General features: G+C 44.4%; 1 protein-coding gene across 3 annotated transcripts in view; it reads left to right on the plus strand.

Annotated features, from left to right (window-relative positions):
* The window catches only part of PCSK5 (proprotein convertase subtilisin/kexin type 5), a 449,308-nt gene that overhangs the window by 39,307 nt on the left and 394,270 nt on the right, over positions 1-15,731 (plus strand). For all 3 annotated transcript variants that reach the window (XM_082694464.1, XM_082694465.1, XM_082694466.1), the window contains exon 2: positions 1,939-2,043. In XM_082694464.1, coding sequence (XP_082550590.1) covers positions 1,939-2,043 — 105 coding nt within the window. The remainder of the gene's footprint in view (positions 1-1,938; positions 2,044-15,731) is intronic.

Raw genomic sequence — 15,731 nt, forward strand, 5'->3', positions numbered from 1 at the left:
GTTCTTCCCCAAAGATTTTATGTCCCTTTCCACAGAAACTGCTGTGTTTACCCAAGGAGCGCTCTTGACAAAAGCTACATAAGATGAAAGCTCTAAGCTCCTTGGGATTTTAAGATTTTCGTATAAAGGATTACACAGCCCATTGTGAATTCTACCCTTAGTCCTCTGGAATCTTAAAATTGGCCTGTAAATCCCTCCTTGAAACCCTCTTGGACACTGAGGCTATCTGTGGACATCTGTGTCTTCTTCCTCATTGTTTGCTGCTGTTTCCGAGTTCCCGATCTTTTCTGTGTATATCTGAGCAGTTTCCCCTTGAGTTAAAAATGTGTGACTTTAGACTGTCCTATCCAATGATAATTTGAGTCATTCATTTAGAGTGTAAAGTCACAGGTAGGGGGTGACTCTTCAATGGCACAGAAGCTGGGTCAGTCATCCTCACTGGAGAGATAGAATGATGCTCGAGAATCGATGGAAAGAAGGAAATTAAAAAAATAAACATGTTATCTGGAAAAATGAAGCTGGGCCATTGAGGTTTTTTTCTTTTTTTTTTTTTTTAATTAAGAAAGCCAACTTTTGTATGGTCCCCATTGGAAACCATCCTGTCGATGGTCATTCTTTTAGGGCAGAGCCATGGTGTTCTGGAGAAATAGCCCATTTGATGTATTTGGGCAAAGCAAAGAAGGGGGAAAAAAGTGTCATTGTCAAAGAGTAGAATTTGATGGAATTTGAGGGCTGCAGTGATCTTAGAAGTTAACCAGCCCAGGGGTGCCTGGGTGGCTCAGTGGTTTAAAGCCTCTGCATTCGGCTCAGGTCTTGATCCCAGAGTCCTGGAAGGGAGCCCTGCATCGGGCTCTCTGCTCAGCAGGGTGCCTGCTTCCCTTCCTCTCTCTCTGCCTGCCTCTCTGCCTACTTGTGATCTCTGTCAAATAAATAAATAAAGTCTTTAAAAAAAAAAGATGTTAACCAGCCCAACACCTGGTTTTATAGGAATGGAAATGGAGGCATAGTAAGTACATGGGATTTAGCTAAGAAGCCACTTCTGAGCAGTGTCACCCCGAGCGAGAACCAGGCTCTTCTGTCTTCATCTGCTGTCTTGTTCCATTTCCATGTATGTGACCCACATCTATAATCTGCTGAGAGAACCTGATTATCTGGGATTTTGTTTGTTTTCTGAAAGTGCCAGTGACTTATTTTCAAAGCTATCCTAAGCAGACTGAACTGTTTTCTACAAAAGGGAGGGGTACACAGGTGAGAAATTGAGTGTGTTGAAAGAAGTGGTTGTGATGGACTGGCTTGCACTGGCTTTCCCCGGGTCGCTTAGCTGGTAGCTCGGATATGTGATCTTCGTCTGGTTCCAGATACCGCTGCCCACTTTTAGTTTGTAATAAATGCATAACTGCGATGTCGTTATACTGCCGACTGAAGGCAGGAAACAGACTAAGTAGTGTTTCCTTTGTGAATGACCAACTGCTCAGGACTTCTTTCAAATTGATGATATAAATAATCTAACGAGGTCCTTCATTGTACATTTCTCGGAGCAAACAGAATGCAGCGTGTTTTTATAACCAGATCGCTATTTGATTTTTTTTTTCTCTTTCCCACATTTGGATATAAATGGATATAGAATTACTTAAAATGCTGCATATAAATTAAACATTAAAAGGGAGATACAGAGAGCTAAGCTGTCCCATTATAATCTTGAGTTCCGCAGTCACTGCTTCAAGGACACTCCATTTCATGTCACATGTCCTTCTTTGGAAAAGTGATCACCAAGGTTCAAGTAACATTTAAGCATAGAGGCAACTGCATAATTTATGGACCTTTTGGTTTTTTTTTTTTTGGTTTTGTTTTGTGTTCTTATTTTCATGCAACACAGGAACACAGAAGACTCTTTAATTCCGACTAACTCCCTTTGTGCTTCTCCTCCTGTCTTTGTAGATCGGGGCGCTGAAGGACTACTACCACTTCTACCATAGCAGGACGATTAAAAGGTCAGTTCTCTCGAGCAGAGGAACCCACAGTTTCATTTCAATGGAACCAAAGGTAAGAAGAACCAGCTGGCGGGGGTGGGGACCAAGAGGCAAAAGCTTCTGCATTTTTCATTGGTAATAGCACACCAGCAACTGATGACCAGCGCAAAGACTCACGTTTCGGGAGCCGTCTTATTATCCTTGGATCTAGTGTCTTGGCTTCCGCTTCAGACCAAAATAGATGAGGGCTTGATTTTCACCAAAATGCCATTATCGTCCCACTGGTATGACAGCCCAGGGGGATCATGAGTAGGGGTTCTCATGGAGAAGGAAGGAGTGTGTGTGTGTGGGGGGGATATCGATTGATTCGGATGTGTTGAAATAGTAAGAGTACCGCACCGTGTACTGATTTGCGTGTAGATCTGAGGTTCTAGCCGAACTCCATAGAGGGGTCCCTAACAGAACCGTTAGGTCAGGTGTCAGGTCACCCCGGATCCTTGCAATTTCAGCTGATGCAGGTAGAGCCATGCCTCTGGCAGCCCGAGGACTAGATCATGTCAGGGACAGGAGGGATACTGAGCACAGAAGGGATGGAAGCTGGCTCCTGATCTCGAGGTAGGGCTCATCAGGTAACTTTCTTGCACGTTGTCTTTACTCCTTGTCCTTTGGGGTTATATAAACAACATCCCCTTGGGAGTCCCTAGAAGGAGATGTGATACGTCTACCTTCTCCCACTTCTTTCTAGAGAGGCGGGGCAGCTTCAAACTGGAAGATAGGAAGTGGAAGGGGGTTGTTAGGGACAAATCAACCAGTAGCTAGCAGCTAACGCTCAGGGCGAGTTACACCCCTGTCCTTGTCAAGTTAGAGGAGGGCTCTGACTCTGAGGGGGAGCTAGTTGGCCCCCCAGTTGTCGCAAGTAAAATGGAGAGCAAGGCAGCTGTACCAGCCCGCCCCAGTTCTTCTATGGGCTCACTGGTGATTACTTATTCATTGGGAAAGGATTTTTCTCCCCACCCCCTTTATGTTTTGGATTTGCCATATGAACTCATTTTCAAATAAATTGGTGAACAAGTCCCTACAAGTGAGCACAGCAATCTCACCTAGAGATACCACGAAAATTGTATTCCTCATTAAAGCAAAAAGTCCTTCTTTGCATTAATATGCAAATCAGGTTTGCCATTTGGAGTCCTGCCCTCTCTTATGTGCCACGGTTGGCCTTGTTTAATTTGTTTCTGGAATATTATCACATGGTGTTCATGATTGTGAACTTGGATCTCGGTGATTCGAGAAAGCACATTGCTTGTAGGTCCCAATTTTCTATAACCCAGTTTTGGGTTATAGGGACATCCCTTAAGACTTACACTCCGGTGGCCCGAGGATTGTTCCCCCCCACCACCCCCCTTCATCTCTATTCAGACTTGAATGTCTCTGGAAAAGCAATCTGTTGGAATGTTCTTGAATTAGCTGAATTTTTGAAGCAAAGTCACGTTTTTCATCTGCTAAACAACTTTTTTCGAAGCTTTCTTGAACTTTGGTAATTAAAATGATTCCAATTTCATACCTCATGTGTGTAGTCAGTGTGAATTTGAGAAACCAAGTGCTAGTCGGTTTGGGAGGTAAGAACAGAATGTAATGAGGTATTGTGTTCGTAATGAAGTATTTACTGCTGACTAGGGAGCTGTTTCAGTCTTTAATGTCATCTTGGGGAATCTTGGTCTACTTGTCCTCCTCCTCCTCCCTTTCTGCTTCTTCTTCTTCTTTTAGATTTTTATCTATTTTTGGGGGGGTGCAGAGGCAGAGTATCTTCAAGCAGCCTCCTCGCTGAGCATGGAGCCCGACGCGGGGCTCGATCCCACGACCCGTGAGATCTCGACCTGAGCTGAAACCAGGAGTCGGACACTTAATGGACTGAGCCACTCAGCGGGCCCTCCCTGGTCTTCATTTCTGTTCATCTCGGTGCATCAGATAGCTTATGCGGGATCCCCCAGAGACCTTGGGCACTGGCGCACATCAAACCCAGAATGAATGCCCTCCCTCCCCCAGTCCAGAGAGTAGGGCCGTTTCAGGACAACTCTAGGGCGCATGCTCAGTTACCATTCCTCCTCAATAAAGAGAATTCCCCTTGGGAGAACCCTATCTTACTCTTTATTTGGATGCCTCCTACCCCTCATTCCCACCCAGCCATTTATACAAAAACGTCATAATCTACCAACTTTGCGGCTAGAGCACCCTAGTGGGGGCTGTCCCTGGTTTCTCTCAGATACTTCTTATGGCTCATTCATTCACTCATTGACCATTTCTTGAGCCGTCAGTATATGGCAGGCCCTGTACTAGGCTCTGGGGCTCTGGAGACGTAGTGGTGCCCTGGGCGCGCTCGCCGCAGGCTTCCAAAGTGGCTGTCAGGGAAACCAACAACAATCCGGTGCTTCTCAGGTGTTGGGGGTAGGGGAGCAGATGGGATAGAGATGTACTATATTCCTCCTCCTTCTCCAGCTCTGTCTTTGGAAAGCTCAGACCCACATGGGTCATTATTACTGTTTTTTAATCTTGAAAAACTTTTTACTTGGAGAAGTCATGGAAATATTGTGAGGAATCCCTATGTAAGCTTCCCACAGTCCCCAAATGTTAATGTTTGTGTTTTACATGTTACCATACTTATTTGATCATATTCTCGCTCTCCTCTCTAGACACACACCCACGCACATGTACATGTGTGTGTACAAATCTATGTACATAAGTTTTTTTTTGTTTGTTTGTTTGTTTTTTTCTGAAAATTTGGGAGCAAGTTACACACATGATGCCTCTATGACTTTATGGATTTCACTGTGTATTTACTCAAACCAAGAACATTCTGTTATTATAAGCACAAGTACAGACAGTTAACATTCTATAAAAATCTGGATATTAACAATGATTTAATATTATTATCCAGTCTACAGATTTCATTCAAGTTTTGCCAGGTGTCTCTTTTCTGGGCCAAGAACACATTTAGCCATCAATTTGTCTGATGTCCCCTTTGTAGACTGTGTCGTACTTCTTCTCCTTTTCTTTTCTTTCTTATTTTTTTCCTTTCAACAACTAACACTTTTTTACTTTTAAAGATTATTTGAGAGAGAGAGAGAGAGCATGCACACATGCAAGTGGGGGGAAGGGCAGAGGGAGAGAATCTCCAAGGATACTCCCAGCTGAGTGTGGGCCCATCACATGGCTCGATCCTGGGACCCTGAGATCATGACCTGAGCCGAAATCAAAAGTCAGATGCTTAACCAACTGAGCCACCCAGGTGCTCAAACTGCTAGCAGTCTCTCTGAAGGTTACAGGCCTGGTATTTTGTGGATTATCTAATGCCGTGTTTAATTCAGGTTTAGCAAGACCACCAGAGGAGTGCTGGGTTCTAAACACATCAGATCAGGAAGTGCGTGATGCCAACTTGGTTCGTTACTCGTGATTTTAACTTTGGTCCCTTGGTGGTGACACATGTAGCGTCTGCCAGTCTTCTCTACATTAAAATGACTGGTTTCCCCTTTCTATGAGTAAGTGTTTGATGGGGAGATACTTTGAGACCACGTGAATGTGTGTGGGCTGACTTTGTATGTTTCACTCCCGGCAGATCCCATTGGGGGTGTAAAGCTAGTGTCTGTGTGACTTGCTTTCTTAGGAAGGTCTTCTTTTCTTGATTGTTGGGTGGGTGTATGGTGGATGGTTGGTGTGCCAGAGTGGAGACGCGTGTGTGATTTGGGTGATGGGACCATGTGGAGTGGCTTGGTGGCAAACATCGGTGGTACGGCGAGTTATTTTTGATTGTCATTTTCTTAAGAAGGGGCATACCAGTGAATTGCAGGGAATACACACGCTAAACGGATCCTGGCTTTTACTTGCTGTAGTAAATTGCACGTTTGTTTGTTTTTTTCCTCTGCTTTTGTTTTTATTTAGAGGGTTCTAAAGAAGGAAATGCAGAAGTGGCCAGAAGGGTTGTAAGACCAACCCTTCTGGTGCTAAGAAAATTCTGTGGTCAGTGGGGGCACATGAGCCTGGAGATCAAGAATAGCCTGGTTTCCATATGTTAACATTATGTTATGATTAGCTTTTTAAATGACAGAGATGCACAGACTTCTAAGACAGCGCCACTACTACAGTAATAACAGTTTTGCAGAAAATGTTGGTGCCGTGTTACAGCGACTCGACCAGTGAGTCTACAGTATTCGTATCCATACCTTTCTTTTTAACTGGCCAGCTTTTTTCTCCAAGAGACCCAAGCTGTATCTTAGAAACAATGGTTTTGAGTTCATAGTCTCAGAAGCCTCTCATTAATTTAGAAATCTTTGCCAGCCCTGTGGGATTTGGTCAAAGAGGCTGTCATCTGTGAATGGAAGTTCTTTTTTTTTTTTTTTTTTAAGATTTAGTTATTTATTTAAGAGAGAGAGGGAGAGTGCACATGTGAGCAGGGGGAGGGGGTGGCGGGAGAAGAGAATTTCAGGCTGACCCCCCATTGAGTGTAGAGCCAGATTTGGAGCTTCATCTCATGGCCTGAGATCACGACCTGAGCCGAAATCAAGATTTGGACACGACTGACTGAGCCCCCCAGACGTCCCAGAATGGAAAATTTTTTATAGCTTTTGTGTTGCTCTTGCAGACATGGGCACGGAGCGGAGGTGAGATTTTTCATTCTCCTCCTCCTCCTTACCCAGAGTAGAAAAACCAGAATTCGAATTTTCCTATTAGAGTAAGCATTTAAAATTTTTTAAAAGGTAAAAAAAAAAAAAAAAAAAAAAAGCCGAACAGTAACAACAACAACAAAAACCCATGCCACTAAGTTCGGTCCTCATGTCCTGTCCATGTGTAATTTACAAGTATAGCTCCCTTTGCCCATTGGATTTGATCCTGAAGGTTCTGTCCTTTCAGTCTTATTATTTTTTCCAGCCCTTTATCTGAGTTCAGGTCTGTTGACTGGTCAGTTTTTGTCCAAATCCAGGTTAGAATCACCCTCTGCTATGGAGTAAGGAATATCCACCTCTCCTGTCTAGTTTTTCCCTGAAGCTCATATTTGTTCAACTGCCCCATTGCATGGCTGTATGACTATGTATGTTATTGTGGAAAGACTATTCCTATGATACTATTTACTGCAGAATTGTAGGATCTTTAGATTGAGACTTCTCTCTTTCCTAGCCAGTGTGGGCGTCCCTTCCAGTGTGCTGCGAAGAAGGATTTTGTTCAGATCTGTTAAGCATGCCCAGTGACGGGCTTCAGTACTGGACAAAGCAAACACCGCTATAATTGAAGAGATTTAACTTGGTGAATTCTAATCGGCTTGCCTGTAACATCTACCCGTTGGATCTCTTTTTTTGCCTTCTGGACGTATATATAACAGTTCAGTAAATATCAGAAGCCCTTTGCTGCTTCTCCAGGAGCAGCAATTGTGCCCCTGTAAGTGTGGCCCAGAGTTAAGTGCAAACCTTTAGCTCACAGAGCAAGCGCCCATTCATGACTTTCATCCATAAGCCATTTCGTCTGAGAGAACTTTCCAGCAAAAGTTTAGGCATTATATAGCGACAAAAAAAAAGGGGTTTGAGGAAGGAGTGCTTGGATGTAGTTAGCAAGATTAGAGGGAAATCAGCCCTGGGCAAGAAGACTGGGAAGCTGAGTTTCCTCACTAACCCAGGCTGGTACCTCTGGTGCCCAGGACTTGGTTTTCCGATGATTGGCATTTTCCTCCTGTTGCCTCAAGAGTGAAAGACCTGCGGTGCCATGATGGAGGAAGGGTCCAGAAGGACCTCCCTCCGCCTGGCTCCCATGTTCCTGAGACGCTGCACAAATCCACTTCTCAGTCAAACCCCATCTCCCCCATGGACTCACTTTGTAATTCTGGAATATTCTAGCTCCACTTCTGATTGATCTTTAATTGATCCATGGAGACCACAGCATCTGCCTTCCCTCCTGCTCTTAGCTCGGAGCCAACCCAGTTAGAAGTCATTCGCATGCACCCGATCTCCTAGCGGAGCCCCGGAAGGAAAGAAACCTCATTTACTGAGAAATAGATGCTCAGAAGTGTCTGACCTCTGCCTTCCCTGGCTCCAGGCGTGAATCGCAGCCACACCTTTTTACCGAGAAGATTCCATCGGGCCTGACGCAGCTGTGGGATCTGCCTTCACCTGAGTTCAGGTGCTTCCTGTTGGGGCCACGCTCCACTTCCTCCCGCCCTGCCTGCCCTCATTCCAGCGGCTTCTCCTGCGAGCTGTTTTCTTTGGCCGGTTAATTTTCCACTCTTTGCTTTTAAATGTGATAATAACTTAATGGTTGGACTTTCTCTTGTGAAGTGCGGTTTTATTATCTCACGTTCCTGGGTGGGTGCTCGCCCGGCCGTGTGGGACGACCCCTGGCGTGTGGAGGTGGAATGGCAGCAGTGGTGTTGTCTCAGGCAGGCACCCGAGTCCTCGTGTTCTCCGCATATGTCATAACCGTGATCATTGCACGTATGCCCCTTGGGATCTCGCCGGTGAATGACAGTCACCAAGTATCCTGAGAATGGATTCTTCCAGAAGCAGCAGAAACAGCGTGGGCTCACGTCCAACAATGCCCAGGGAGGACACGGACATGGTAGTCAAGGGGGCACAACTGGGGACTGTCTTGTTCCAAACTATCTTCTCTTCGCCACCTTTCCAGCTGTGTCATGTAACCATTATAGCAATGTCCCATCTGGTTTTTGGTAGCATTTCTTTATCTTTGAAAACCCTACTAGGATGCATATATATTCTTGGCAGAAGCATTCCAGTTCGCAATCTTTGGCACATTCGTGATGATGAGATGGCCAGGAGTTTGAGGAAGGCAGAAGGGGGTATGCGGGTGCAGAGTTGACTGAGTTCCCCACTGGCCTTACTTTCCTGTCTTGTTTCCAGGTCTTCCAGAGGCCTGGATGGTTAGAAAACCAGAGAGCCAGAGTGTATGCTGCTGGGTCATCTGATGCGAAAGTTTCGGTCATGACCCAAATCCCTTATAGGCAGGAGTGAATTAAAAAAATAAATAAATAAAATTCTCAGCTACTTTGGAAATGTTGCCAAATCTTTATTAGAGAGTGCTTGGCAGGACTTCGTTTTCAAAGGTTATAAACTCGCATGCCCACCGTGGGAGTGCAGATCATAAGAATGAATGAGATGGGCCAGATAGAAAATAATGGGGTAAACAGCAAAGCAGAGAACCCTTGCTGTGGGGGGAGGGAGCAGGTGCCTCTCTGCTAGGGCCGCTAGTCACTTGGGCAGGCTGGTTTGGTTCTGCCCCTTCCGAAGAACTGGCCAGTCTGGATGGCGGCGTCACATTTCCCGATTTTAAAGGTTGACAAATAATTGGAAAGTTTGAAAATATTTGTGTGGGCCAAAGACAATGTGGCCGAGAGGCATCCCTTGAATAGGCCCCTTGAATAGGCTGTGTTGGGAGAAAGGGAGGAAGGCATGGAAGATTCCAGCACTTTTGTAACTTTGCCTGGGTCTTACCCTCACCTGAACACCAGCATTTGTTCTGTTGGTCATGCTCCCCTGAGTGGCTCACATGTGATTTTTCTTGGTGTCTTCCTCTCCAAGTTGAAATATGAGGATTTTGGGGGCATAAGGTCACTCAAGTTCTGTAGCAAAGGGTCCTACCACCGAGGACGGGGCCGTGGGCTCGTTCTAGCTTCGCCTGAGCTTTGCCCCCTTTTCCACTGACACCTGTAATGTGCTGGGAGAAACAGTCTTAACAGGGAATGAAGGTTGCGGAAACAGGGTAAGTCGAAGAAAAGAACAAATGAAAGTGATGGCCGTGGGAAAATAGTAAGAAAGATTTGACAGAGCAGAGGAGGGTCGCTACGGATTTTGTGTAAGTCACGTCAGCCGCTTGAAGGAAGGGTACCATATGTAAAATCTTTATTATTTTCTTAGATGAGATAGTATTTCCAGATGTCCGAATCTAAAGAAGTAGATGCTGGGTCTAGAACATGGGAGGTGATGACAACATTCTGAATGTCTAAGATAGGACGGTCTTACCTTTGTTCTGGTTGCTTCGTTAATAGGATACCAGAGTCTGGGTAGCTTAGAAACAGCAGAAATGTATTTCTTTTAGCCTTGGAGCTGGTAAGTCCAAGATTGAGGTGCCGGTCAACTGGGTGTCTGGTGAGAACTCACTTCCTGGTTCACAGAGAACCGCCCTCTGGTTGTGTCCTTACCCGGCAGCAGAGTCAGGGGAGCTTTCTGGGCTCTCCTTTATAAGGGCGCTCGTCCTATCCCTGTGAGCTCCAGCCTTGTGACCTGTTCACCTCCCAAAGGCCCCACCTCCTAATACCAACACATCGGATATTAGGGGTTTCAACGTTTGAAGTTTGGGGGTCGCAAACAGGTTTTCAGAAGGGAATTTTGGAGCCACAGGACATGCAAACCTAAGGAGTAAGTGAAAACAGTAAACAAGAACCAAAACCGAGCCACAACAACACAACCCAGAGCCATTTTAATTGCCTGGCTTAGAAGGGAAATCATACTGGTCCATGTATTTATTTTAAGGAATGCAAGAGTGAGTAAGAAATCTAATTAGAAGATCAGCATTGAAAAGACCTGATTTGTTAATAAGTGCTTGTAAATTTTGTTTCTGTGCTCAGTTCTGCCAAATGTCAATCAATTCTCGCAACACCGAAGGAGGCAATACGGTGCAACAGAAAGACTCTTTGAGTTTTTGGTTCCAGCTCTGATCTCTGTAGGGTCATCCCTTAGCTGTCTGATTCTCCCCCACATTAGAACATCCATCATTGTCCCTGAATGCACACAAACAGAACACTTGAGAAGTATAGTGTCAAACACAGTATAATGAATTAGACAGCACAAGGAGAGATCAAAGGTATGGGTTAAATCCTTGTAACAAAGTAGTAAGTAGCCAATAAAGTGGTGTTCTAAGTCTGTATGTACTGATAAGGAAAGTTCTTCAAAATGAGCCATATAAAAAGAACATCTAAGAGGTGTTCTCATTTATGTTTTAGGTTCAAACGACAAAAAAAGGACCTGTGTGTATGTGGGTATAATTCCATGCAAGGTAGTTTTGGAAATGACTCTTAATATTTACCTTCCACACTGTATGCTTTTTTTTTTAAGCTTTTATTTAATATTTATTTGACAGAGATCACAAGTAGGCAGAGAGGCAGACAGAAAGAGAGGAAGGGAAGCAGGACCCTGGGATTATGACCTGAGCTGAAGGCAGAGGTTTTAACCCACTGAGCCACCCAGGTGCCCCACTGTATGCTTTTTTTAAAAAAAAACTATAGTGTATCTGCTTTTGTTGACATCCACAGTGCTTTGATATCTCAAATCCCATAGGTGTATCTCTAGCCTCATCTGATTCTACCTTTCCTTTGACACGGTCAGGCATTTGCTCCTTCTTGAAAAAAAGGACTCAGTTTCTTGAGGCTACCTTCTTTCAGTTTTTTTCTTGCCTCTCCTGCACCTTTCATCTTTGTCATCGATGGCATCCCTTCCACCTCACCTACCAATTTTGGAGAGGCCAGGGCTCACTTTTATGCTGGTGTCTTTGCTTCAAATTTATATCTCCTTCTCTCCTCCACCTGACAACCCAAATGAAAGGTCTAGTAAGCATCTAAAACATAGTATTACACAGACGATACTTTTCATTCCTACACATCACCTTAACCCTCAGCACTTTTCTTTCCAGCGAATGGCGATTTATCCAGTTGCTCAAGCAAAAACAGAGCAGTCTGCAAATCTGTGGACTTTCCTCTCCTGCACCACCACGGGTCTGGTCAGTCCTACTGTCATCTTTGATCTGGACCACAGCAAAGGGCTCCATTTCCACTCTTGCTCTTCTGCGCAGTCCTAGTCCACCGAGAGTTTGCTTCTTAAGATACACAAAGATCAAGTATTTCAATGACTTGCTATTGACTTGAGATTAAAACCTAGTTTTTTTTGTAATGATCTTCAAAGGCCATCCTGATCTGGGCTCTTCCTACCTCTTCCTACCTCCCTGAGCTAGTTTTTTTTTTTTTTTTTTTAATATTTTATTTATTTATTTGACAGATCACAAGTAGGCAGAGAGGCAGGCAGAGAGAGAGGAGGAAGCAGGCTCTCCGCAGAGCAAAGAGCCAGGACCCTGGGATCGACCTGAGCCGAAGGCAGAGGCCTGACCCACTGAGCCACCCAGGTGCCCGCCTGAGCTAGTTTTTGAAATGCCTCCCTTTTGCTTATTACAATTAAGTATCTTGGCCTCTCTACCTCTCAAAACACTGAACTCTTTCTCTTTTTCCCTTTGCCTGGAATTCATTTCCTTTGGGCTTTTCCTGATGGTTATCTTCTCACCTTTTACACACCAAAGCAAAGGTCACCTCCCTTGAAGAACCTTCCCCAGTCCCCCCTTCCTAAAGTAGACCTTCAATCTCATCCACCCACCAACTGCCTAATTATGTCTTGACATGTCTTGACATGTGGCGTTCTTCTTTGTTACCTACCAGAATGCAAAACCACAGCTTCTTTATTTGGTTGTTGTTGGTTTTCCCCTTCCAGGATATAAACTCAGTGGAGGCGGGAGCCCCAGATATCTTGTTAATTGTGGTAATTTCTTGACAGTATAGTATCTGGCTCATGAAAGATGATCAGTAGAAGAATGAATGGATGGATTATATTTGAATATTAATTTTTATGACAGATCAGTGATGGAGACAATAATAAAGCTATAATCTGTGGTTTTTCTCTTAATTTTGCTAGAACCTAAATCCTCTTATGCTGGCATGCACAGTACTAGCTCATTTTGCTGCAGACCTGGGAGCAACCAATTGGACAGGCTATCTGTTATCAGAGCCATTGGCCAGGCTTGTGATATTTGGATTCTGGTCTCAGCTTTCCTGCTAGCTCAGAGTTGCTATTAGCATGTCACTCCTCATTGAGCATATCTCACTTATAAAATCACGAAGCAGATGAGCTACTTTCTAATGTTCATTCCGATCCATTAATTACCATCTTGAACCAATGTCACTTATGATTTTACTGCTGGTCCTCAGTGCCCACCGTGTGCCCTTCTCATATTCTCTTTCTAGTGTCTTTCCAAACTTTCTCCCTCTCCATTTCTCCCCAAGATTCAGAATATTTCTTAGCACATTTAGCTCTCTTCCAAGACACTGTTTTACCTGGAAGAGCTGATTGTGCAGTGAGACTTGAGATGAACCTTGAGGTTAGACTTAAGGCAACACACATGATAAATGAGGAACAAATAACGCTGCTTCTTTGTGGTCGTCGTACACGTGGGTCACTGATACAAGAGTCTGATAACGGGAATGGTCGGGATCATTGCTGATGTGCATGGATTTCAGAAGAAGGCCGTATTGAACAGCAAAACGTGGTACTTCATACAAGTTCTTCTAAAGGAAAATGGGATACCTTCTGGAATGACAACACCATAGAACAAATCTTTAAAAGCCCGGCCGCACAAATGAGAAATGAGCAGTATCTTTGGAGGGTGGTGGTAGGGGTATGGGTAGGAGGTGGAAAATAGTAGAGGCCCAAAATAAGATCAGATTGAGTCAAGGGTGGACCCAGTTAGTGAAAATTGTTGGTGGATATGTAGATTCTTTTTTTAATACACTGGCAAAGCTAAGTAAGCATTTTTATATCTGAGCTGTCAGGCCCAAGCTGCCATTCCAGGGGAAAAAAAAAAAAAAAAAGGAACAAAACACTTAAAAAAAAAAACAAAAAACAAGTGTAGAAGACCAACAAAGCTAGTCGCTGAGTAAGAAGACTGTGTCCTTAGTATGGACTTGCTCGGCCCCAGCTCAAGGGCAGCCTTTGCTCTAGGTAGAATGTTTCAATAACTTGTCTTAAGATGGAGACATGCTTGGGGCGCCTGGGTGGTTCAGTCTTTTCAGCGTCTGCCTGCAGCTCAGGTCATGATCTCAGCGTCCTGGAATCGAACTCCTGCATCGAGCTCCTTGCTCAGTGGGGAACCTGCTTCTCTCTCCCCTTCTGCCTCTGCCCCCCTGTACTTTTGTTATCTCTCTCTCTCTCTCACAAATAAATATGAAATCTTAAAAGAAAAAAAAAGATATAGACATGCTTTTCAGATTTACCTTTGAACCAGTGGGAAACCCCTTTTCAACCCATCTGTGCACAGAGAGAAAGTGACACAGTTGGAGCTTTCTTGAAAGATTGGGGAAAAAATGTGGTGATTTCTTAACACAGGGAAACCTGAAGTCCCCCGGGAATGAGGTAGCATGAGAGAGAGATCAGACATCACCCATTCATTTGCTTTCCCCATAGATGGTTTTGAGAGCTTATTGTGTACAAGGTGCTGGGCCAGACTTCAGAGATAAAACGAAAAAAGCAGAGATAGTTCTTGCCCTCGGGGAGCTTACCATCTAGTAAACCTGGAGCCCAGGTCTGAGGCCAAAAACCTAGTTTTCAGCTTCAGTTTTGATCCCCATATGCTGGTAACTGTGGAAAGCTGAGACTTTTGACAGCATCATTTAACATATTTTAAAAGCTTTTCACTAACTCATATCAAGTTTATATTTACACCTCGGGCTGCCAGCATTAAAAGAACACGTTTTAACATGAGCGTGACCCAGATACTGCATGGGCCATATCTGCGCTAAAATAAATTATTTGTTGTGTCCTTGAAACTCAAATTTAACTGAATATTTCGTGTTATTATTTAGTTAATCCAGCAACCCTAGTTTGTACCTAAATAATCTTGAGATTACATTTAGGAAAAAAACCTAGTGGTTCTGAGACACGTACAATGGTGAGGCACAGCTAAGATTGGCAGAGACTGACCGAAATCCCAGTACACGTTCCCCTTGTAGCTAAAAGTGGAGCGGTCCAAGGAACAAAATGGCATAAAGCGAAGGACCAGTGAGCATTCATTTATATGGGGGGGAAAAAACCACTGAGCATTTCCAGACCCCAAAAGTAACCCTTCATACGCTTTTCTGATGCTTTAGGCAATGTCTTGCTAATAGATGCGCAGTGTAAATGGAGATACAGGTGCTCCCAGACCTAGTTCAAAGCTGCAGTGGCCGGCTTGAGGCAGAGGTGCTGAGTGTAGGTCCCCAGGAAGGAGCTCGGCGGTGCTGGGCTTATGGCTTGGGGGGTGCTCTGCCTTTATAATGGCTTGCTGCAAAATCACCACGTAGCTCTAGGTTTGTTTTTTTATAAAAGTGAAAATGCTCTTTGGATTTCTTCCAGTTGGCAAAAACAGGTACAAATGTAGGTCTTTTGCAAAAGCGAAGGGGAATAGTGCAAACTTTTGAAAAGTCGGGGATACCTATATCTCGTGACCGTAGTATTTTGGGGCATTTTGATTGGTTTCCCAACTTACAATAGTACCTGTAATCCAGCCCTCAAATTGTCCCTGCTGCCCTGGCCCAATGATTGCTTCTTTGTTGTTTAGTAGAAAGGCAAAACCTATATGAGAGTGTGTGTGTGTGTGTGTGTGTGTGTGTGTGTGTGTGTGTGTTGGGGTGGAGCGTCGCTATGACTAACCTGGGAGTCGTCACTACAAGGGCATTCTAAATGAGAGCATCAGCCCGATCAGCTCTCCGTGTTTGGGCTGTGTGATTGTAAACAAAGCAACACAATTTGTAGATTTCTAGATTTTGGAAATTTCAAAGCAGTGTAGTGTAGCACTGCACCTGCATGGGGACAGTTCCAACTTCATAGGCATAAGCTCTAACCAGGGTATGAAATTAACTGATAAGAACAGGGTCAGAAGTCCAGCCTGGCACAAATCTGAGAATGCTGAATTACCCCG

Source organism: Mustela nivalis, assembly GCF_964662115.1.
Source record: "Mustela nivalis genome assembly, chromosome: 13".
Lineage (NCBI taxonomy): Eukaryota > Metazoa > Chordata > Mammalia > Carnivora > Mustelidae > Mustela > Mustela nivalis.